The sequence below is a fragment of the Vanessa atalanta genome, chromosome 9 (genome assembly GCF_905147765.1).
Source record: "Vanessa atalanta chromosome 9, ilVanAtal1.2, whole genome shotgun sequence".
NCBI classification, from domain to species: Eukaryota; Metazoa; Arthropoda; class Insecta; order Lepidoptera; family Nymphalidae; genus Vanessa; species Vanessa atalanta.
In genome coordinates, this window is record NC_061879.1 from 2,700,290 (window position 1) to 2,724,288 (window position 23,999).

The 23,999-nt window shown below is 40.2% G+C and overlaps 1 protein-coding gene across 1 annotated transcript in view; it reads left to right on the top strand.

The window, feature by feature from the left end:
• LOC125066387 (lysosomal-trafficking regulator) overlaps positions 1 to 23,999 on the top strand; it is a 40,598-nt gene that overhangs the window by 12,422 nt on the left and 4,177 nt on the right. The window contains exons 9-41 of the mRNA XM_047674449.1: positions 1,520 to 1,689; positions 9,473 to 9,598; positions 10,501 to 10,591; positions 11,600 to 11,717; positions 13,527 to 13,705; positions 13,848 to 14,051; positions 14,152 to 14,244; positions 14,539 to 14,790; positions 15,218 to 15,372; positions 15,525 to 15,579; positions 15,660 to 15,823; positions 16,078 to 16,152; positions 16,247 to 16,364; positions 16,701 to 16,861; positions 16,976 to 17,149; positions 17,258 to 17,413; positions 17,922 to 18,110; positions 18,229 to 18,372; positions 18,618 to 18,958; positions 19,316 to 19,359; positions 19,445 to 19,560; positions 19,645 to 19,869; positions 20,002 to 20,091; positions 20,326 to 20,463; positions 20,542 to 20,715; positions 20,814 to 21,000; positions 21,304 to 21,486; positions 21,572 to 21,768; positions 21,904 to 22,145; positions 22,220 to 22,410; positions 22,487 to 22,630; positions 22,728 to 22,896; positions 23,726 to 23,938. Of these exons, the coding sequence (XP_047530405.1) occupies positions 1,520 to 1,689; positions 9,473 to 9,598; positions 10,501 to 10,591; positions 11,600 to 11,717; positions 13,527 to 13,705; positions 13,848 to 14,051; positions 14,152 to 14,244; positions 14,539 to 14,790; positions 15,218 to 15,372; positions 15,525 to 15,579; positions 15,660 to 15,823; positions 16,078 to 16,152; positions 16,247 to 16,364; positions 16,701 to 16,861; positions 16,976 to 17,149; positions 17,258 to 17,413; positions 17,922 to 18,110; positions 18,229 to 18,372; positions 18,618 to 18,958; positions 19,316 to 19,359; positions 19,445 to 19,560; positions 19,645 to 19,869; positions 20,002 to 20,091; positions 20,326 to 20,463; positions 20,542 to 20,715; positions 20,814 to 21,000; positions 21,304 to 21,486; positions 21,572 to 21,768; positions 21,904 to 22,145; positions 22,220 to 22,410; positions 22,487 to 22,630; positions 22,728 to 22,896; positions 23,726 to 23,938 (5,278 nt within the window). The remainder of the gene's footprint in view (positions 1 to 1,519; positions 1,690 to 9,472; positions 9,599 to 10,500; positions 10,592 to 11,599; positions 11,718 to 13,526; positions 13,706 to 13,847; positions 14,052 to 14,151; positions 14,245 to 14,538; positions 14,791 to 15,217; positions 15,373 to 15,524; positions 15,580 to 15,659; positions 15,824 to 16,077; positions 16,153 to 16,246; positions 16,365 to 16,700; positions 16,862 to 16,975; positions 17,150 to 17,257; positions 17,414 to 17,921; positions 18,111 to 18,228; positions 18,373 to 18,617; positions 18,959 to 19,315; positions 19,360 to 19,444; positions 19,561 to 19,644; positions 19,870 to 20,001; positions 20,092 to 20,325; positions 20,464 to 20,541; positions 20,716 to 20,813; positions 21,001 to 21,303; positions 21,487 to 21,571; positions 21,769 to 21,903; positions 22,146 to 22,219; positions 22,411 to 22,486; positions 22,631 to 22,727; positions 22,897 to 23,725; positions 23,939 to 23,999) is intronic.

Below are 23,999 nucleotides of genomic sequence, written 5' to 3' on the forward strand. Positions count from 1 at the left end.
AAGCGAGCTTGTACTTGAAGAAACGACATAGGCTATTTTATGTCTTCATCGAACGACTAACCCTTAAAACGCGAGCGAAGACGCAGATAACAAATAGTACTGTACATAATCTTATACACGAAATTTTATGCAATATCGTCCACGCGAACTTTAAAGGCGCATATTTTAAGATACAAATCTTGTGATTGTTATCTCTATATCATATCGTCACAATATCACATATTAAGTACTATTTGAACTTGAAATCTTGAAAACTTGATAAAGTTAAACATTTAAGACTATTTTACCATCCATGAGCAAAACGATAGGCTTCTTCATCAGTTAGGATGCATGCGTTCTAACCACTGGGTCATATCGACAAACAAATTAAGTTAAATAAACCATTAATTTTTAATGAGAAACAATATTGGCGCGTCTCGGGACTTAAGTTGAATTGTAGGTCGTGACGATAAACTTCATGACGTTCAACTAACGCCTTCGTGCGCTCCTCATGCCGCAGCTTGCCGATCTCCCCAACCTTCTCTTTGAGCGGCGCCTATATTATTTAATACGTTTTTTTTCAATATTTATTTTAGTCACGAAACTTAGTACTTGTTTGAAAGCGGCGTTTTTTTTTTGATCATTAAACAATCCAAGAAAAAATCGTAACTGTCATCATAATGTAATTAAAGATAAAATCATAAGAAGGTAAACAAGAAACATTTGGGGCACTTCGATTAAAATAAAATGGTAATACCGTTAAAACTACTATTTTGACAACCTTGCCTTCATACTTATTTCTGCAATAATCCAAAAATAAAAATCCAATCTTTTTTTCGGAAAAATTGTATTTATCAATATGGGCACAAACAAGTACCTACTTGTTTTACGACACTTGCTTGCCCTTAAGCTTCGTGTCGTATCTGAAAATAACGCATTTCACAACTAGGGTCTTAACGCTTAGACTTTAGTTGAAGGTTTTTTTTTTTCAAGTTTGTAACGAAAGAAATAATTAAATAAATTTATTATTAAATATAAAAAAAATATTTCATTTATAAAATAATGATGTAAATTAAATTACCTAACTTCGTTTTAACGCTGTTGGTTACATAAAATTCATAGTTATGTATATGTATAGTATACAGCTTGGTGATCTAATTGTTAGTTTAGGCTAGAGGTTAAAAATAAGGAAATCATTAAATTCTGTTCAAAGAATTTCTGGGTAGAAAAAGCTATGAATGAGAGAATTGAGTTTGCACCGAATTAAAAATAACAAAAATATATATAATCACAATTATATTATTTTCCTAGAATAGCTTAAGTATTCATACCGTTTCTAATGTTGTATTTCTAATTAATATGAAATGCGTGTTTTCTTTACCCTGCAAGCCTGTCTATCTTACTAATACTATGAATACGATATTTTGGATGGGTTGATGCTCATCGCCATATTAGCTGAGCGGATCTAAATGAAATTAGGAACAAATACGTAATTGTTAATAAAAATCATCGTTTGAGTAATTTATAAACCACCACACAGAGGCGACTGGAGGTCGATCGAAGGAGGAGAGTTGCGCGGTAGTGCGTGAGGCGCTGAGCGCGCGCGCCGACGCGGGCGTCAGCGGGATGCGCGCGCTCTGCGACGCGCTCGTCGGCGTCGCGCTCGCCGCGCCCGCCGCGCGCCGCGCGCAGTCCACCGCAAGTTTTAGGGTATGTTTTTTTTTATAATCAGACGACGATATTACTTCCAGATTTTAATAACTATACTTAGCTTGTAATGTCATCTTTCTCATTTAAAATATATGAGAAAAAATTAATATTCGACACGCTTTCATCACCTTTTTGTCGTTCGAATAAATTCTCACCGTTAAAGAGAGTTATAACAATTGATTTAAATAAGTTCTGGTCGCTTAAATATGTTAACAACTGTAAAATGCAATAAGTAGCTAAATAATTTCATATTTCTTTACACCGTTGAAATTAGTACTAAACCAAATTGCCTGCGTTAAAGGGCAGATATAACTGCGACAAAACTTAGCAGGACAGCCCGCGACGCAGTATTAACTGAATCTTATTGGATAAGATTAAACATCAAGAAATGTTTAGTGTCGAGCAGTAAAACAGCTGATATGAACACACCTATAATAAAACTATTAAGAAACAAAATACATATTACTCATTTCTTTGGGCTGAATGAAAAATTATAATATAAAAAGGCCGTATATAAAAAGAAATCAAACGACAGAAATAGACAAATCAATTATTCTTTGCAGGATAAATACAGACGAAGTTATTACTCTACTGTAATATAAGTATGTTTACCTCCTTAAATTACATTACCGCAGACTGTTAATTGCGGGGTAGGTAAATATATAGATATATAAAGTATAGGTTACATGATTGATCTATTTATCGTACACAACAATAGAAAGATCGATCTCATTTATTGATATAATAGATTTTTCAAACAATAGACGTAGAGTATTAAATACTTTAAAGAAAGTAAATAGATGTTCATAAATCTCTTAAATAAAATAAATAGAGGGATGACTCAAGAAAGTCAATATTTTCTAATTAAATTAAACACTAATTTAATATATTATATGTGACAGTCGTAACTTATTTATTTATCAATACAACTAAATACAAACAAATTGTAAAGTAAATCATAAGACTTCGTACGCGAGAATTAGACATTTGTACCATAAGTTTCGCGTTTTAATCGAAACACAATTTATCCTATATTAAACGTTTTCTGATTTTCCAAATCCTAAATGTCAAAATTCTTATAGACAAAACAAACGTCCAATATGTCGAACGACTCATCAACAGTATGAAAACAAAAAAACTACTACAAAAACCACATCACCCACACACGTATGAAAATAGTATTTTATTGAAGATGTCCATAGCCCGACTATTCGTAGATTATAAAAAATAAAAAGAGGAATCTCATGATACAATCGAATTTGAATAAAAGAAGACGAAGATTCTTAACCAACACAGATTACACAAAAACTGCCTATTTTAATACGATGGGAAATAAAAAAGATTCATTATAGTGTCGTATCGATCTAACGCTATATCGACCGGTTCCGCGTCGACCCGAGCCTGCAACCCACTACCCACTAGCTGCGCGGCATTCGTACGTCGTGCACGCACACGTGACTATACGTTATATTAATACGTTCAAAATTCTCGGTCCGACAAGTGAGGACGACTATCTCGATTAAGTATTGTGAAATAGACTAGGCACGAAATACTATACAGTTCTCGAAGTTTAGTTTGCTAAATTGAGTAGTGTGGAAGTTAAAAGTGTCGTTAATGTCGAAGTGAAAATTGTTTTTAAGTAACTCGAAGCGTGGAGATAACTTGAACCAAAATGCCTCGGATTGAGAAATGCCCAATTAACGGACTTGTCTCTAATGCGGTATGTTGTTCCTTATAAAATAGTTGCTTCAAGAATTATACTAATATAATCTGTACACATTTAGGTATCGTAAGGTTTTTCGTTATCCCATACCTTAATTGCTTCTGATCGCTCCAAGGTTAGTTCCATCAAAGATTATTAAATATTTCCTGTGATGTTTACAAAATATCGTGAATCACTTGCTAACGGTTTAAAAACGAGATGTTACAAAACGTGAGCGAATATATTTGTATCTGTATTTAAGTCTATAGAAAATGAATATTTAGTAATTATCTTCTTAATAAAAAAATGTTTTATTGATACGTTTTAATAAATTATCCAATAGATGAAACTAATAAACTATTTCCGTCTATGCTGCAAATGCGTAGTAGTAAATAATGTATCCTAGTATCATCTTACAATTAAACTCCAATGACCTCTATGTAGAGACTAGAGACTTTGAAATAATCATATTTTGAATAGAGTTAGTCACTCTGGGAACATTCATACACCTTATTTACTCTGTGATATTTTTTTACATGTGTGTGAACTAAAACGACATGCTCGATTCTGAATAATGAATTTCCCAAATGAATATCACCTTGGGTATAAAAAATCCAAATATATTTAAACGAGTTTTAAAATTAATATCTAGGTTTTAGTATTCGCATCGGATAATATAAGGGATGGTGATATCGTCCTGAACGATTTCGGTCACGTTGGCTAATCACGGAGCCAATGCTTGTGGTACTCGAAACATTGATATAAGCTCGATATAGAGTCGAGTCTTTGCATTTGCCGAGATCTCAATAGCTAATCCTTAAGATTCAGCTTTGCTATTCATTGAGCTATCTAGACTACAAACAAATGAACAAAAAAAACAAATGAACAATAAATCATTTTTAACAACTATTATTTTTTTATAAACAGTTTATTTATTTATATTGATTGACATTGACGGGTCTTATTTATAGATTAAATATGTTAATTAAGCTTAAATTAAATTTTATTTATAAAGTATTGCATCTAAGAATTCGACCGAGCTCGAGCTTATAGCGTTTAATTATAATCAAACGCGATCCGATAAGATTTTCGATAAAGTAAATAGCAATATTAATAAAAATACTTTATATTTGAATGTTATATCGATTAGTGTTCAAAAATATTTTAATAAAGTCGAGCGTCATTTTAATCGTTATACTCGTAAATACAATTTGTAAAACTTTAATGAGACCTCAATCGATCTTCGCAACATTTCAATTAAAAACTCGTTAAAATGATTTGATTATATGCTAAGCTACACTATGCATTAACAGGACACATAATGAGACATTGCTTCTAAGAAACTTGGTTGTAGTAAATAATAACTGTAATGTTTTAAAATTGTCCGCTTGAAATTTTCCATAATATTTGGTCTTTAGAAATAAATCAATACTAACAATTTTTTTAGAGCCGAGTTGGCCCAGTGGTTAGAACGCGTGCATCTTAACCGATGATTTCGGGTTCAAACCCAGGCAGGCACCACTAAATATTGATGTGCTTAATTTGTGTTTATAATTCATATCGTGCTCGGCGGAGAAGGAAAACGTCGTGAGGAAACCTGCATGTGTCTAATTTCAACGAAATTCTGCCACATATGTATTTTTTTAGCCCAACAGTGGGAAAATTTACAGGCTGCTAATGCTAAAAAAAAAAAAAACAATTTTTAGTCGTTTTTAATTCATAGTACTGGATGTGTTTTACAGGTCGTCTTGTATCTTGTATTTATTTATTAACGTTTTTATTATGTAAATTATTCATATTTTTGAAGCTAATCAACTGCTGGCTCCTGTATCATTTTCCATGTTTTCTTCTCTTTCAGTTATCATTGTCATCAAACGTCTTGCTATTCTTTGACCCTTATATTTCGCTCTTCCTCTATGTGCCTCATAGCTATTTTTACTGTAAGCTCAAGAAAGTACTTTTGAATTTTGAGTCGGTAAATAAAAAAAAACACCATCAAAATAAACTTTATTCAAGTACGCTCTAACAGGAACTTTTGAATCGTTACATGTTGCATGATTAAATTAAATGTATGGTTACTACTACTTTGGTATTTTGTAACGCGGATTCTACAAATTATTTAAAAAAATAGCCAAGAAACTCAGTACAATTATAATTTTTCACCAATTCATTTGAATGTTAGATAATGAAATATGTGTATACGCTTAATATTTTATGTTTATTGAATACAATTATTATACAATATATAATAATTATTTTATTTGTATTTAATTTTAATTTATTTTTATCGATATTACTTGGTATTATTTTAGAGTTTACTAATAACTATATAGCTTGTTTATAGTTTAATATGCAATCCAATTATATATATGGTCCAATTTTTAGTATCTATGACTATAAATTGGACCATGTATATAATCGGGTTGCATATTTGCATATTATTTTAAAGACATTTCATAACAAGTACTGTGTAATACTATGTGTTTCCAATTAAATACGTTTTATTGTGTTTCTTGTATTCGAATATTTCTACACAACACTTCTATTTGTTTTGTTATTATATAACACTAGTCATCGCCCGCGGCTTTGCAAGTGTTTTTGGGATCGTCTTTAAGTATTAGGCGTAAAAAGTACGTTCTTCCTTGGTGTTCTAGCTTGCTTCATACGCAATTACATCGGTTCAGTGGTTTGGCCGTGAAAGAGCAACAAACAGACACACAGAGTTACTTTCGCATTTATTCGCATAATATTAGTATAGATAATATTACTTGTTAAAATAATATTTATTGTTATACAGTATATTCAAGGTAAGCAATAATCTATTAATGTACGAAATCTAAAAGGGATGTATTTATCCGTTATAAGTACGAAACGATTGTTAAATTACGCCGACGCACATGATTCACGAATAAAATCTATGAAGTAATAAAATCCAAAAGGTAATTTAAATTAAATTAGCGATCGCAAGACTTCTTACGAAATAATACGTATGGTAAATAATACGCTAATGACCTTCGTGGCGCAGATCTGTCTAGATTAAAGCTGATTTTATGCGTGTATCTTATTAATAATATTAGTTCTCACGTCCTTAAAAATAAAAATAAAAATCTTAATACGCATTCTTCGAAATAAAACATGTATTAAAGACTATCGATTGGATCGGTTTCGTATCGGCAACACTAGGTAAAGAAACGCACGTGTATACGCAGGTATACGCACGCCACGGAGGGCGTGAAAGGTATCGGGTGACGAGTAAATTAACACAAAACATTTTCAAATGATTTTCAATTACATTCTAAGGTTCATAAGAGGTTTTACACTGTCTTTAATTTATAAATTGATGGGAAATTATCTTTACAGTTCCATATTATGTGAATTCAAATATATTACATATATAAAGTATGTATGTAAATATATAATATTATTTTTAAACGCTTTAGAATCGAACTTCCGTATACGAAAGCCAGTTCAATGATTCATTACGAATTCTCTAGAATGATACATAACTTTAAAACTCAAAACATACATAACTCATATCATATAGTAAATACCTACATTTAAATAATAACTAGCTGTCCACCCAGTTACTTTACATAAGAAGATTTTTATATATAGGGGTAATAAAAAATTCTACATGACCGAATTTCGTCCACGAGTGCCTAATAATTAGTCAACTGCTTAGGGGATATTAACGGACAAGTAAAACTTGTGCGTAAACATAGGTTCAGTCATTGTATTCACAAACCAGAATATGACCGACAAGACCAGAAAGAGACCAGGCGTAGGGCTAACGGCTTTTGCTTTTCACGAAACGGAATTGTACTACAAGTTCTACAACTTTGGTGCAACTGGAAAGTTCTCGATAAAGTCAAATAAACATTATACATGTAGGCCCCTACACAAGATCTGAAGCCGGGCCATATTTTAGTATTTAATTATGAACTATTTTATTTAATTTTGTTACTATTGTATTTCAATTTCGTGATTTTAAATAAACTTTAAATATGGACTAAAACTCAATAATATGGGTTAATTATAGTTTACTCGCGTCGCAAAAAGTAATTATCAAATTGGCACAAAATTAAGAAATTCAAAAATCAAGTTTTCCGTTTTGACATTCTTTAAAAACTCTTATTAAAATACCGTTAGATCTCGACCAACGGTGATCAATGGTAAAAAATGTAAATAATTAAATATAATCCTTACTAAATTTTCCTCGTTATATATATGTATATATACATATAAACAGTTGAATCATTTCGGTTAATATGACAAACTAATAACTACTACTCAGGATAATCAGACTAATTAGATTATTGTAAAAATTCTAGAACGATTGTAAAAGAGCGGATAATTGGAATTTTTCAAAATAGTCTGTGCTGTTTAATGATCCTAATCATTACAAAAATCTGAGTATAGTAAATCACAAATGAGCATCACTTTATGAGCGTTGATTGGCTGATATTCACGTTATGGTCTCGACGGATGCGCTGATTGGCTAATAAAGCTAAACTGAATTAAGATGTTATAAATCAACTTAGATTATACATATTATATTCCAATTATACGACCCTTTATAATCCTTTATGATCCGATTTGTCCGAATTTCGTACGATATATTATATATCTATCAAGACTTTCCGTAAAGTTATTACAGAAAGAATGTTACAATAGCATATAAATGTAAATATGTAAACTTATAGTACTTTGTAATGTGGTTTTTGTTATTTCTGTTCTTTACTTTTCTTTTTTTTTTTCTCTCCTTTCAATGTCGAAATATTGTTACTTAATGTTAATCAAGCACTTTAATATTTAATTATATAATTGTAATCGGAGCAAGAACGCTATGCATGCAGTTTTTGCTTTTGAATGGGTGTACATAATGTATCTTATTTTGTACATGATTTCATTGGTGTGTAATTTATGTAACATCCGCTAGCAAAACATAATAAATAAATAAATAAAATAAATAAATAAATCTCCAGTCTCGTGTCATTTACAACAAAATAATAATTCATATTTAGGTTTTATTAGTTGTTTATTTAAGTACCTAAATATTATATGAATATATAAATATTATTTTCATACTTGCAACATTACATTAAATGATAGTAATATAATCAAAACACAATTAAAAGAAAGTAGGTAATGTCGGATTAACGATAAAAAATTAAAACGATATAAAATTTTAATTATGTTACAGATTAGCGAAAAATCTTTCGAGATAAATTATGATGTTTATTGAATGAATACCAGTGACATTTTAAGGAATTCATGAATAGAGTAAAAAACATGTTATACAAGGCATTTTATTGTCGACATTATTAGGTTGTGTAAAAATCGCTCTCAAACCAATACGACCGCCTTCCAGTTTTTGTATATTATTTATATGTAATGTATAGTACTCCGTATTTAATGTATGTATAATATGTTAATGTATTCGTTAACTTTTTGTATTGTTTTTGGAGTAATCCTTTTAAGGATAATCGGTTTATACTGTACTTAAAATAACCGCTAACCTATTCGCTACAGATTATCTGCGTGCTGTTATTGGATTTGAATGTTGCTTACAATCTATGAAAATATCAGTTCCACTTAACTATGTACAATAAACGCAAATAACAACACGCTTAATACAATTTAGTTGAAATTTATATTAAAAAATTTACAGTTTGAGCTTGTGTAGAAATATCTTGCTTGGTCGAAGGTCATTGTGGTTCTTTTATTAATTTAATGATTTCAAAAACAGTTTCACTATTTATAAAATTATAAACACAAATCGTTTCTATGTAACCTGTTTTGAAGTAAATGTGTTTTTGTCTTTAAATAACTGTTATAGTCGTAGTTGATATGTAGATTAACTTTTAGTCAGCTAATCATCTTTTTATTTTTTATTAAAAACATAATAACAGGAAGTTTTAAATGTCAATATTAACTTAGAACTACTTAAATATTACCCATTTTTTATATGTAGTATGTACAGTGTATCTACATATATTTAATTCGAAAGCCTCTCTGGTACAAGTTAAACCTCTGCAATAGATGAGTATTTTTTGTAAATTATCTGTATTATTGCGATAGGTCCCTCCACTCTTCTGCGCGTCTGGCAGCAGCTCGCCGGATTGCTCGTCGAGCGAGGAGAGCGCGGGCGCGCCCTACGCCAGCGAGCACAGCGAGCCACGCGCCTGCGCAGACGATGGTTACGAGGTAATGGTAATAAAGTATACTGTATTATATTTATGTATGTTGTTGTGTTGTGTACGTCTTGCTATATACGGAACCATTTATATTGTATTTGTCGCTAAACTTAATGTTATCTGTTCGTTTAATACTATGATGTAAAATATCCATTGGTTTGCCTCCTGCCGTATACCCATACGCCGTGACGGCTCTCCGTCGCTGTTCGCTTGCTTGTTTATGTGTGGCACGTGTACTTAATATTCTATATTATATAATAAAAGAAAAAAGTTGTTCATCATTACACAATTATTCCATCGAATTCGATGTTTCACTTCTAGCGGACATTATGTAACGGTTACATTTTTCTATGTGTGCGTGTTCTATGTATCTCGTCCCACATATTCTATGTAAGTTACACTGTGTTCACCATTCAGTAGTATAAAGCCTCTTGTTTATCTCACAACTAATAACATACTTAGCTGTAACAATAAATAATTAATTGAAGCAAACAAGTTTACGTATAGATTTATTCACTCACCTCACCCGCGCGCCCTTAAGGACTAAGAAGTGACGCTCGTACTCGTGCTGTAATGATGTCACGAGTACTAAGAATAAAGGGCGAAAAAATTCTAAGTTGATTTTATTTGTTAAAATAATTTTATTAAAACTTGATTTATTTAACGAGGAAGAACACGCCTTCGTGAATGAATAAATCTATACTTATTTATTGTTTTGATGATGTCATTTCTATAATTTTATTTTGACGTCTAACCGAGAGGATGTCTTATATGTATGTATATTAAAACACATAAACTACTTGATTTGGAATTACTAATTTCGAAAATCGAATCGACATTTTGTGTCAAATCGAATATGACTCAAAATGTTTAGATTCGAAATGTTTCGTTTCAACTTTCATTTTTATTCAGGCAGACGTGGAGGTCAGTAAGCTCGAAGTTTCAATCAACATGAAGACACAGAAATTATCGGAATCGCTGTCTTTACTCAGTAATGTTTCAAGTAAGTAAAAGTTTTCACCCGAATTAATAAGAACTCTGAATTGTAATCCTACGAAACATGAATAGTTAACAATGAAAGGACCACGTGACCAAGCGCACCGTTCGGCCGGGACGTTCTTAGTAGAAAATGTGTGGCGTAAGACGTTGTAGTATGTAACGAGTTATAGGAAGCGCCCCCTGCGCGCCTCACCCCCGCTACGCCTGCGACGTTAGCGATGTTTATTAAGCGAGGTCTATTTATGATCAAAATATAATGAGCGGGGCAGGTGCGCGTACTATATAGTTAGTTACTTATTTGCAAAAAAAATACTAAATATTTGCCTGCGTGTACACTTTTTCTATATAATATGGACGAGCAGGCAAAGTCGATTTCTAATGGATTTTATTATTATTTTTTTCTTGGTATATACAGATTAACAAAAATGGATATAGGTGGTGCCTTTAATGGTGGGATTTATTCTTTCAATTACGAATTCATACACAATCGACAGATAATCTATTCAATAAAATAATTTTAAGGTGACTAAAAAAGCTCATTAATTTTAAGGTGACTAAAAAAGCGATCGATGTGGTCCCGTAAGATTTACGTCACGAGTCTCTTAGTGGGTTTAGTGTGACCGTAATTATAGGAAGTAATAAAATAAGTTACCTGAGACGTCGTAAATAGTTTTTTTTTTTTTTTTTAAGATTTCCCGTATTAAGATCGCATCACATAATTCGCCCGATATACGACCTTAGTGTACAAAATTATGATACGCTTCAATTTTTGTTTGTACACTAATAGCTCGAACGAAATTTGCACTTTTTCGGTAAATACGAAATGGAAACAAATTCCGTTAATACAAACCGACAATTTATTACATAGAGAAAGTTTTTTGTCGGAAACTATCATAGACAACTTTCCGCTTCGAAAAAATGCACATGTACTTAGTAATATGTAAGTATGTAGTATACGACGTTATTGTTTAAGTTTCTGTTGTCACATAAAGTAATTACTTGTATTTTTCAGATATTCAAACACAAGATATAATAACGGTGGATTGTCCGGAGAACAACAGGGGCGGCGAAATGGTTCATCCAGAACTATGTGTCATTGTCATCGACATTCTATCGCAGCTCATCGACAAGTATTTCATTTTTCCTTCCTTAAATGAACACTTTATCTTTAAGACGTATTCATTTTCTTACGTGTCGACGTTTTATTAATAATATTGTTTGTGACCGTTGCGTCATTTCGAGTCAATTTCATTCATACGGGAATTTGAAACGGAAAACTTATAAGTTTAATAATGATATTTTTATTGTCTTTTTCTGTTATTTTCCTTGGTATAATATGGTAACACTAGTGTGTGTGAATAGCACACACTCCAGGGCCGGATCTACCATATGGCTTTTTGGGCTTCAGCCCAGTGCCCCGTGGAATCAAGTGGGCTCCAGCTAAGTCAAGTCAAAGTAAAAAAATAGACGATAATGCGAAAGAATCCATAACTTTATTAAATTAAACAGATCGTATGGTTTGCAGCCCTGCGAGTCCTGCAATTAATCAAACCCAATACAATTAATTTAATTCAAGTCTACGTTTAGATATGTCTTAGGTGGGCCCCTAAGTAGTGTTAGCCCAGGGCCGCCTAAACTTACGGTCCGGCCCTGACACACTTACACACCTTTTTTCACTTGTAAGTCCTCTTTGATAAGAAGTACCTCTGTACACTGTATTCGCACTTTTCGCAATTGTAATATTGCATTAGAAATTCCACCAATATTCATAAGTTCATTGACGACCGGTCATCAAGTGCACCGCGTGCTTATAAATTATGTATAAATAACAAATCTTGTTTATATAATTATTTATAACAGAGATTTAGTGTAATTAATGTCTCAGATTAAATAGTGATCGTTATATTATCTTATCAGCGAAAGCTTTTTCAAATAAATAATACGGAACCAAGTATAATTGTTAGTCCGTACCTTGAATAAAAAAGGCGTCAACGAAACGTTTGAAAAATACATATATTATATATATTAATACATTAAGTCACGCGGACTTTAATAAGCATATTTAATTAACACATTTTAATACACTTCAATATATTTTTTTAAAAAATCTTGTAACGATGAAAGGTATATTACTCGTGCGGCCTTGGCGTATGTTGCCCCGAGGAGACCGAATCCCAAAATTAAAATGAGTCAAAAATAAGTTGTTAAAGAATGAGAACAACTTTTATTAAATTTATGTAGTCACCACCCGCGGGTTGCAATTCGAATTAACATAATATTCTCGCTTCAGTAACTGTACTTCAATGTGCAGTTTTTCTCACGATAGTGGAAAACCCATTACCGCAAAGCGCAAGATGAATTTTAAATACAAATAAAACTTGAGAATACTCAATATTTTTGTTCCGGATTTAGTCAGCCACTGAACGTGAGCACACGAAGAACGTCCGCGTATAATACATTTATGTGTTTAGTTATGGCCTTCGGACCAATTTCCTTTGCCACGACCTAAGTCTAGCCACTTTGCCACGAAAGTGTATATATTGCCAATTTGCGGACTCCGTCTAAGTAACGAGAATTTATTACCCAATACAGTTTCTGATCCCAGGACCGGACAATATTCGCGCCCTGTTTGACAGCTAATATATCAAGTACGCAATCAAATCTACTATGTAATACTTCGTAGTACCTTTTAGTACTGGTCATTATCATTATCAAAGTATGAAAAAATGACTTGGCACTACTGATCACTTAGGCCTTTGTGACATGGAATTCACTCGTGCGAATATTGATTCATAGCAATTTTATACAATTAAAATATTATTTTAAGCAGGTTATTAAAAGTTTACTTCAACATATGTGAAATATAAGGAAAAAACGAAACGAAAATTTTCAATATTCTGAATAATGAAAATAAACATGATGACTTGTCTATGGTTCAGACTAATGCAGTCGGGCTCGAGCACGCGCGCGCAGTGCGAGGAGGTGTCGCGCGTGTGCAGCGGCCTCGCGCGCGCCTGGCGCCTCGCCCCCCCGCGCGCGCCGCGCCCCCTGCGCCGCCTGCTCGCCCCGCACGCGCCGCCCGCGCGGCTGCTGTCGCGAGCCGACCCCGCCTACACGGGTACGCACGCCTTCATATATACCGCCGGCCATGTCCGCCAGCAAACAGCGTGACATAGCGTATTATATATAACTTGTATCTGTGTGCCTATTTCTAAGCGAGTAAAATATAATAGCAATCGATTAGTTTGGTCTGACGTCAGATTTGCAGCGCAGCGTACTGGAGCTCGTGCAGGCGGTCGCGTCGCACAGCATCGAGGCGGGCGAGCTTGCGGCCCTCCTGAGGCTGCTGGCGGCGGAGCGGCCGCCGCTGTCGCTGCTGCTGTCCACGCTGCGCTCTTTGCTGTCGCGCGCACGCATACACACGCCCGACCACATACTGTCCTTTCCCATCGACCTGGAGCCGGGTTCGTATAGTTTTATGAAAAGCAATTATTGTACTAAATGTTTATATTTTAGTAAAAAAAAGCAGCTTGGTTATTATTTTTCGATTTTTTAATTGCTTAGAAGATCGTATGCCAGAAGAACCACTGAGTTCGTCGTTTGGCCATCAAGCAGAACTCGCTGCGCGTCGTTTGCGACAGGCTCATCTTCGCGCCGGTAATACATACAATTCAATACTTAATTTGGAACATTATTGCTGAAAAGTTAACTTGTATAAATGTGCTAAATGTTGTGAAACTTCAAATGAAAAAAGTTATGAATTAAAAAAATTGTAATAATTTAAATAATAATTGCAAAAAGTTAAAATGTTTTCGCCGCTTCATTAATAATTTCTTAATTATGATAAATAACATCATCAATAACAAAAAACCAAGGTGGAGTTTGTAAATTTCCATTACATGATATCGTATCGCGTATTCGCCGCTGTAACGTGTGTGACCGCACCCCCAGGCGTGTGGTCGCCGTGGTCGGCGGGCGCGGCGCGCTGCGCGCTGGGCGCCACGGGCTGGGCGCCGTGGCTGCAGGGCTTCGCGCTGGCGCTGTGGCTGCGCCTGCACGCGCGCCGCGACGACGAGCCGCCCGACCCCGACGACGCGCTCGGCGACCCGAGGAAGGAGCCCCAGAAGCCGACGGAATTCATCCACGCGTTCTCCATCGGACACGATTCGCTCATGTTCGAGTTGTGGATCAACACCGCTAGCGGTATTTTGTATTTTTTGCTATATTTAGTCACCTCACGCACACTAAGATATCTTGTGAGCCCGAACGTCACTCAATTAATGCACGTCGAATATAGCGTGGACGGGTTCGTTAGTGAATAGATCTTCGATAGCGCTCGCATAAGTTCACATCATTGATTAGCATCGTTAAGACTGTCGACTACTTAATATAATATATTCTGCTGCCTCGTTGGTCTAGTGACGAGATACATGGGCGCACATCTCGAGGTCCTGGATGTAAACTCCAAGTCCGGCCGATAAAAAGTTATTTTGATTTTCTGGCGAAAAATGTCCAGTAGCAACTCAGTCTGGAGGTAAACAATGTCGTGTTTCGGAAATCGCATAAATATGTCGATTATCTTTCTCTAATTTTGCTTAAATGTGTGAGTAGTTACAGTTTCTTTTTTTAGGCGAGCTGTCGGTGCGACTGACCCGACCCGACTCGCTCGGCAACAAGCTGGTGAGTGCGGCGCGAGCGCGCACGTCGCTGGCCGCCGGCTCGCGCTGGCACTGTCTCGCGCTCAACGTGGCCGAGCGAGTACACAAGCGACGAATTCAAATTCAGGTACAACCCCCATAGATTTCAGTTACAGTCAATCAATATTTGGCACATATGCAATGTTTCGCAAACAATCAACCCGCACTCGTGTAACGATGTCGTTTAGTATTTTTAGATTTCGAAAGTTTGTAATAATAAGGCCAACTAATCGTCCGCAGGTGACAATCTACGTGGATGGACGAGAGTGTGAAACGCTGTCGCTGCCGCTACAAGGTAATGTCCCGCGTCGGGTGGGGGCGTCAGTGGAGGTGCGGCCGCAGACCGACAGCGATAGTGAGCGCGCGTGCTTGCAGGTATCCTGGTGCGCAAGGCGACGCCGAGCTCGGCCGTGCTGGGGCAGGCGGGCGGGCGCGCGGGCGCGCTGCACGTGGGCGGCGCGCGCGTGTTCCGCACGCCCGCGCTGTCGGCCGCCGGCGCGCTGCACCTGGCCGCGCACGGGCCCGACCTGCCCTGCCAGGTACCCCACACCGGGCCCCACACCGGGCCCCACCTGCCTATATCCATTTTTATTTTACAGACAGACTTTATTTTTTACCCATTAATATTTGTAAAAATAATATTAGTACATATTTTAATCGATTTCTAAAATTTAAAATAGGTTATATATCTCAGAAATCGATGACATCGAAATAGATAACAACCTATGAAGAAATACTCTCAGCTCGGACGGTGATTGAGTGCGAAACACTAATTTAAATAATTACTTTTCAGATTCCCTGTGAATCCGCACACTTCCCGTCGATTATTACGCCTGATCTCTTGGAGTTAAATATCGACTGGGATTCGGTAAGATGATAACGACTCCTATATATATTTGTAAACGTGTCATTTATTTCAACATGTTGTCTTAAAATGTAGTCGTTTGTCTAATCTAATCTAGGTGTATGAAATTTCGAGTCAAACCCTACGCGAGCTGCACGAGAACCTGCTCCTGACGTTTTATCCTCACGCACCGGACACTATGAATCTTTACCATCAAGCTCCATCGGTGCCGACAGGTTAGACTTTATCAATATTTGCGACGCTATATTTTAATAAAAACCTAAATAAATATCCTACATATACTGTGTTTTTATAATGACGAACCGGAAACGAGATTACGGAGTTTACGGCTCCGACAGAGATATGATGGCGTGGAAGACAAAGTTAGAAATTCCATCAGTAGTATCATACTTGTAACGTGCGCTACCTCGTCTCTCGCTAAAAATGCCTGCCTACTACTTTCACTGAAAATTCGTGCATGACGTCCCCGATCGATCGAATAGTCAAAGTATATCTCGAAGACAATATATATGGAAATATAAGTCTTCGATCGAGTGCCATTATCGTGCCAGTGTTCGGCGGGCGCGTGTCGGGCGGCGGCGGCGGCGGCGAGGCGCCCGAGGCGCTGCGCGTGCGCTGGGCCGGCGCCCCGCGCGTCAGCGCGCACCGCGGCGTGGCGCCCGCCCTGCTGGCGCTCGGCGGACCCGACCTCCTGCTCTACCTCTTCGCAAGGGTGACCGCCCGTTACTACAACTTAAACTTCCATACGCTTTAATAACAATATCTGTTTTTAAAAATTGAATATAAAAAAATTACAAAGTAAAGCAAAGCTTCCGATGCCGCTCAGGCGGTGGAGCTGGACGGCAGCGCGGAGGAGCAGGCCGGCGCGCTGGCGGTGCTGCTGCGCGCGTGCGGGGCGGACGCGCGGCTGTGCGCGCAGCTGCACGCGGGCGGCGCGCTGGACCTGCTGCTGCCCGTGCTGGCGGCGCCCGCCTGCCGCGTCACGCACCACATGCTCAAGGTCTGCGCTATGGCGCCTTGGGACATCCCGACCTCATTTACATTTTCATATCTCATGTCGTCTGCCATTAAAGTATTTCCCTAACCGCTTATACTTGCACACGACCAGGTTATTCTAGACGAAGCGTGCAGCATTCCTATCCTCTTGCCGAGCGGGAGTGCGGGCAGCGCGGTGACTCTTCTCGTACGCAATGACAGTATACTTGTGGAGCCGCGTTTGATTCTGCTGCTCATGCGGGCTTGGAGACATTTCGACTCCGATGAGGTATAGTTACTAAAAATTTTATTCATATACCTCATATTTAGTAAAAATAGAACACTGTCAATGTTCCGAAATACAGAGCGGTAACTTAATGCGAAATTCAATAGTTGATATCCGCTACCAATAGCTTAATTTCCAAAGTCGGTGGCGCCTTGCATCGGCAATCGGTATGGTTACAGGGTGACAACGACTATGGTTGGTGGTGACTACTTACGATCAGATAGCTCATCATCCGACCTACCATACTACTAGAACAAAAAAGAACATTTTTACTGAATATATTAAAACGTACCACTGCACTGCACTGGTAAATATTTCCATGCAAGCGGGCCTAGGCAAAATACATGTCGATTGGATTAAACTGATTGATTTCATTCTTTATATAAATGACGTAAGTATCGCGGGATCAAAGATTGACGAAATAAAGACTAAATAAATGACATAGACCAGAATGCCATATAAGCACCCTGTATAATGTAATACAACAATCTAATCCCAACACTGGCCCCAGGAAGTGGTGTGGGAGGAGAGCCCGGGCGCGGGCGCGGACGCGGCGGGCGGGCGCCAGCGCGGCTCGGCGTGGCTGCTGGCGCTGGCGGCGCTGGGCGCGCTGCTGCGCCCGGCGCACCCGCACGCCTCCTTCAACCACTACCAGGCCTGTAGGGTCGACCTGCTGCGCCACCTGCTGCACGCCTGCAAGGTACCGATCGGTACACCGATAAAAGTGTCAATAAAATATTTTAAACGTTTTGTTTACATTTACGCGGCAAATCGAATCCCCTGGCCTGATGCTCACGGAGCGCGTTCCTTGTGCGCAGGAGCGGTTCCTGAACTCGTCGCGCGCGGCGCTGGGCGGCGCGGCGAGCGCGCGACTGGTGTCGCTGCTGCGCGCGCTGCTGGGCAGTCCGCCGCCGCTGCCGCACCTGGCGCTGCTTGCGGACTTCCTGCTGCTCATGCACCAGGTGCGATACCGAGATTACATTGTTTTTTATTGTTATCTCCTGTGACCGAATTCGCGAATAGAAAATCGGCAAGATCTGTAGTTCGTTGGACTTGATTTGCCAAATTTGTTTCATGCATTATGCTATGCTTCATGTTTCAGCAACTTCATAAGAAACATAGATTCAAAATGTAATGTAAAAATATCAATACATGAAAATGAACTACAATCGGATAACCACCACCTCAGTGACGACTAATGTTTCAGGCCAGCGACACATTCGTTACTCATTCCCGGGCCAACTTCTACTTCCTACTGACGGCCGATACGCCGGAGACGAGCGACTTCAACTTCCTGAACTTTATTAACAAGCGCAGAAGATCAACGAGGTCCACCGACAATCGAGGACTCTACGACACCATGGAGCGATCGAGTTCGTCCAGTGTGTCAAACGAGGACGTAGGGAATGAAAACCATCTCAACGACTTGAGGGAGATCGCTCAGAATAGAGACACAGAGAGCGACAAGACCGATCCCGAGAGCACTACGAGCGCCGATTCCACAAAGCAAATGAAGGGATTAATAAATACGCAGATCAAAGAGAGCAGGTAAGGAACACTAATTTATTTTGTTCAAGAATAATTTTACAAAAACTGAAACTATCTGTTGGTTTCCATCTCGAATCTTTCTGGTTAGTCAGTATTTTTTGTATTCCTTTTACTTTTAAGAATATAAAGACTACTACTGACCTGCATCTCTTACACAACATTTCAATCAAAATGTTGTAAAAGGCGAAACGTAAATTTTATAGGGAATTTTAGTTGATTCTGGAGGGTTTATTTCGATTATTATAAAATACTATATTACAATAACTTTAAATGAGTGGCTGTAAATAAGCTATTAATAATAATGGTTCTTATTTTCCAATCAGAATTCCAATTAATTATGTAGCAATTTAATTTCAGACAAAAACAATCGTCGACTTTAGAAAACTCCGAAGCAGTTTCCGGTAAGTGAAACTTTGATGATATTCATTATAAACGTCAAAATAGATACGCAACAAATTCAAAATGTAATTGGTGGTTTCTTTTTAGAGATGAGCTCGGAACAAATAGACGACAATACGGCAAAGGAAAAAATTAATAACGTACCGTCACCCACGGAATCCGGCGCCGCCGATCAGCTGTACGCCAGTGGCATATACCAACAGGTACCAAGATTTTACCGTTTGTAACCGTACCGATAAATGAAGAAGACAACGGGTTAATACGTCGACGTATCCCTGCTCCGACAGCGTCGCGTGCGCACGGGCGCCGAGCCGGGCTGGCGCGCGTGCGAGGGGCTGCTGCTGCTGCTGCGGGACGCGCTGCGCTCGCTGCCGGCGGGCGCGGCGGGGCTGGCGCCCGACACGCTGGTGGTGCTCGCCAACCACGGCGACGCGGGCGTGCGCGCCGCCCTCGTGCGCGCCGCCGCCGCCGCCGCGCTGCCGCCGCGCTGCCTGCCGCTGCTCGCCAACCAGGTGCGCTGCTACTCCAGAACAATTTGCCTCAAATTTTTAATATACACTTAAGTCGTAATCCCATGTCATTTAGTCATAAGATAGAAATATTTTAAACGTTAAAGATATAATTATTATGTTTGACGACAATAGATTTCTCTGTACCCCTGTTCCTGGGAGCTGGCGACTGCCTGTGCAGTTCTCCTCACCGGCTGTGACGTTCCCCTGGAAGATCAACTAGACGTAAATATTCTTAAAAAATATATATTTTATACGCATCTACTTAACGATTTTTTTTTCAAAATATAGTCTCTTTTGGTTGAAAGTCAAGAGACAAGTATGCGTGTGGAGATGAAGATACATATTTGTTAATATATTTATAACTTTATAATCGTTTTTTTTATATTAAATTTATTTTATATTTATAATTAATCAATTTTTTACACATGATCAATTTTTTTTTCTAAACCTAAATAGGAGCAAACGTGGGCGACGCTGGACGAGGAGGCGACGGCGCGCGCCGCGCCGCTACTGGCGCTGCTGCCGCGCTGCGCACGCGCAGACGCGCCGCTCGCGCACAACATCGCCGCGCTGCTGCGCCGCCTCGTGGATAAGGTACGCGCTCGCCGCCCCACGGCGCCCCGTAGTCGACGTCCGATCGACAAATATGCAAGGTGTAAATTTCTCTTGCAGTCGACTCTGAAAGCACTGACCGAGGTGGCGGTGGTGGAAGTGGTAGTGCGGTCCATCCGTGCCGTCGGCCAGGAGGAGGGCGACTTCGAGGGCCGAGACCTGCTTCTGGAGGACCTGTACGACCTCCTCTGCAGGATCGCCGTTAAAATTCTAACCGGAAGTCGAGGCACGCAGGTGAGGGTCCGTCGTCTCGCAGACTAGCTCGAAATTAACTTTTTTATTATAAAGCGAAGGACCGAATCGTGAGTCTTATCATATGTGTCGCGAACCAGGCGATCGCAGACATGCACCACATGCTGCGCTTCGTGGAGTGCGAGGGCGAGGCGCGCGCGGGCGTGCAGCGCGCGGCGCGCGACGCGCAGGTGGCGCTGTTCTGTGCGCAGCTCGACTACCTGGAGCGCCGCCTGCAGGAGCTCCTGCAGCGCCAGCAGCCCCGCTACACCGGCTACTTCAGTACAGGTACGTCGGTTGATTTGTGTTACTGGTCACATGAGGAATATATTAAATCTAATTCGTAAATCTACGACTCACCATTGCTACTATGTTACTGTTATATCTTTGAAGTCATGAGATACTTAATTTTACTTACACTCTTAATAAAGTTCATCTGTTCATGAACTACGATTCCACAGACTAGCATATATAGTCATTAAACTTCTAGCACCTCCCATTTTTTATCGACGGTTATGATAAATAAAAATAATTATAAATTGAAATTAATCGCAGTATTAAAAAATAGTACCATCCTCTGTCGCCACCCAGTGCTCTCTTCGGTGGAGGGCGGGCTGGGCGCTCGCGCGGGCCGCTCGGAGGCCGCGGAGACGGCGGCGCGGCTGGCGACCGTTCTGACGCGAGCCGCCACCTTCTTCACCACTCGACCGCCGAACGCTCCCCTGCAGCCGGATGCGGACTTTTTTGATAGACTGCTGTCTACGTTGCTCAATGGTAAAACAGTTTCGAGTACCTAACGATATACAGCGGCGTAGCAGTTATATAACGTTCGTTAACTCAAACAAATGTGCATCGACAGCTGTAACCGGTACCGGTAGCGGTGCGAGCGGCGCTGAGAGTGGCGCTACGCTGAGTACGCTGTTCTGGTGGGCGGCCAGCCCGGCGCCCGCGGCGCGCCCTCTGCAGCCGCGCCTGCTGCGAGCGCTATACGCCGCGCCCGCACACGCGCTGCATCTGTTGGCCGGCAATTATCGGGATCCGCCTACGTTACGGAAGGTACTACAACATTCTATATCGTCCTTTATTCTATTAATTAATAATATTAAAATAATATAATTATGTTAATAAAAAATTCATAATCAGCAATCTAATAGTAGTCTTCTTCTAAATTTCGATACTTTGCATGCACAGCTATCGGTATACTTGCTCACGTTGATACAACACGTGCACCTCGAGGCCGAAGCGGGCGGACCGAGCGTCGAGCTCGCCATAACGGATTGGGCTCGCGACTGGGCGGTCGGGTCGCAGGCGGAGCTCGCCGAGCGCGTGAGAGGTGAAGCTCTGCCCGCCGAGGCCGAACGTCTGCTGCTCGACGACCAGCTGCGCTGGGCCAGGCACGCGGGCGCCCCGAGATTGCGAGCCGCCATCGGCAAGTCAGTAACGCCCCATCGCGAGAGCCGTGACTTCCGAATTCCTTCAGAGATTTATACCATCACGTCGCTCGCAGGTCCGTGTTCGGCAAGGAGGCGCTGGCGCGGACGGTGACGGAGGCCGCCATGAGCGCCACGCGGCGCGTAGTGGAGGCGCAGAACGCGGAGCGCAAGGCCTTCCTCGAGCAGCTGCGCCGCGCGCACGCGCTGGCCGCCGCCGCCGCCGCGCGCTGGCAGACCATCATCGACGCTCACACGCACGAGAGAGGTCCGGGGATCGGCATCAAACTCATCTTGCCGGCTGGTGGTGATGAAGGTGGCTAAATCATTTGTATTTACCTCAGGCGTATGGCACGATCCTCGTGGGTACCCGGCCGCGTGGCAACTCGACAGCACGGAGGGGCCCGGCCGAGTGCGCGTGCGATTGCGACGTGCGCATCTAAGGATACCGTCCCGTTGTTTCCAGCCACCTCACAAATATAAATCCGGTGAGCGTTTGATGATAATGTGCCCGACCGATTCATTTTGTTATTGTAGTAATGCAGGAGAGGGACATTAATCCATTACAATACTATTGGTGGCCAGAGAGCGCGAGCTACCCGAGCCCGCTGCACAGCGTGCTGGCGGGCGGCGCGGACGCCCGCGGTGCGCTGGCGGCGCAGCTGGCGCTCAGCGAAACCGTGGCCTACATGGCGCGCGTAGTACGGGTCAGCGTTGATAGCGAAATCTGCGGCGAGCTACTGCTCACTGACCGGTAAAATCACGTTTTCAGTTACATGATTCGCTTCGATTATTTGATTAAAATCTAAATAGTAAAAGTCAAAATAATATTGAAATTATACAATTGGATCACCAGCTTTTTGGCAGATCGGAGTATCAAGGTCGTTGTCGACGGTGCATGCTCTGACTTAAAATTCAGGTGTTCCACAAGGCTGCTTTCTATCGCCAACTCTGTTTTTCTACATATTTAATACCGGCTATATCTAGTCCACTTCAACCCCAAAAAGACGCAAGTTTGCGCGTTAATCGCTAAAAAAATCACCATTTGTCTTATCTCCTCATTTTGAAAACATTCTGATAGTCACAGCCAGTATCGGAATACTTGGCGTTAATGTTTTGAGCCTCGCTCAGTTCCGCGGTCAATTGGAAGGTGGCCTCAAAAAAGCTCAGTGTGCTCAGCAAGGCCAGACAGTATTTCACTTCGGCCCATCGCCTAAGACTACACAAGGCGCCAATTCGGCCTCACATGGAGCACTGCTCTCATCTCTTGGCGTATGCTCCCCAGTACCAGCTCCTTCCACTTGACCGTATCCAATGCAGGGCGGCTCGAATTATCGACGGTCAAGGACAGACGGACTGACGGTCGATCTTTTGGCTTTGCGAAGAGATGATGGATGGAATGTACCGAGGAATTGTTTCGATGAATCCCGGCTGCTGCTGAATCAGCAAGAAAAAAATAAAAAGTTTTTGAATATTTGAATATTTAATTGAAATACAAAGTTATGTCAAATAAATACAAATAAATTTATACAAAATCTCGTGTAGAGACTCAATTCGAGGTTAAAGTATGTGGTACCCGGCAGCTGCATCCACTTCGTGCCGGAAGAGGAGTGCGGCGGCGCGGCCAGCTGGTCGCTGGGCGGCGTGCTGCGCGTGGCCACGCGGCGCTGGTGCCTGCAGGAGCGCGCGCTGGAGCTGTTCCTGTGCTGCGGCCGCGCGCTGCTGCTGGCCTTCGCCGACACCAGCGAGCGCGCCGCCTTCCTGCAGCACCTGCAGCGCGCGCACCTGCCCAACAGGTAGCGGTACTATTCGGTGCATTTGACTCTTTTAACGAAACTATGTTTTTGACAATAATTC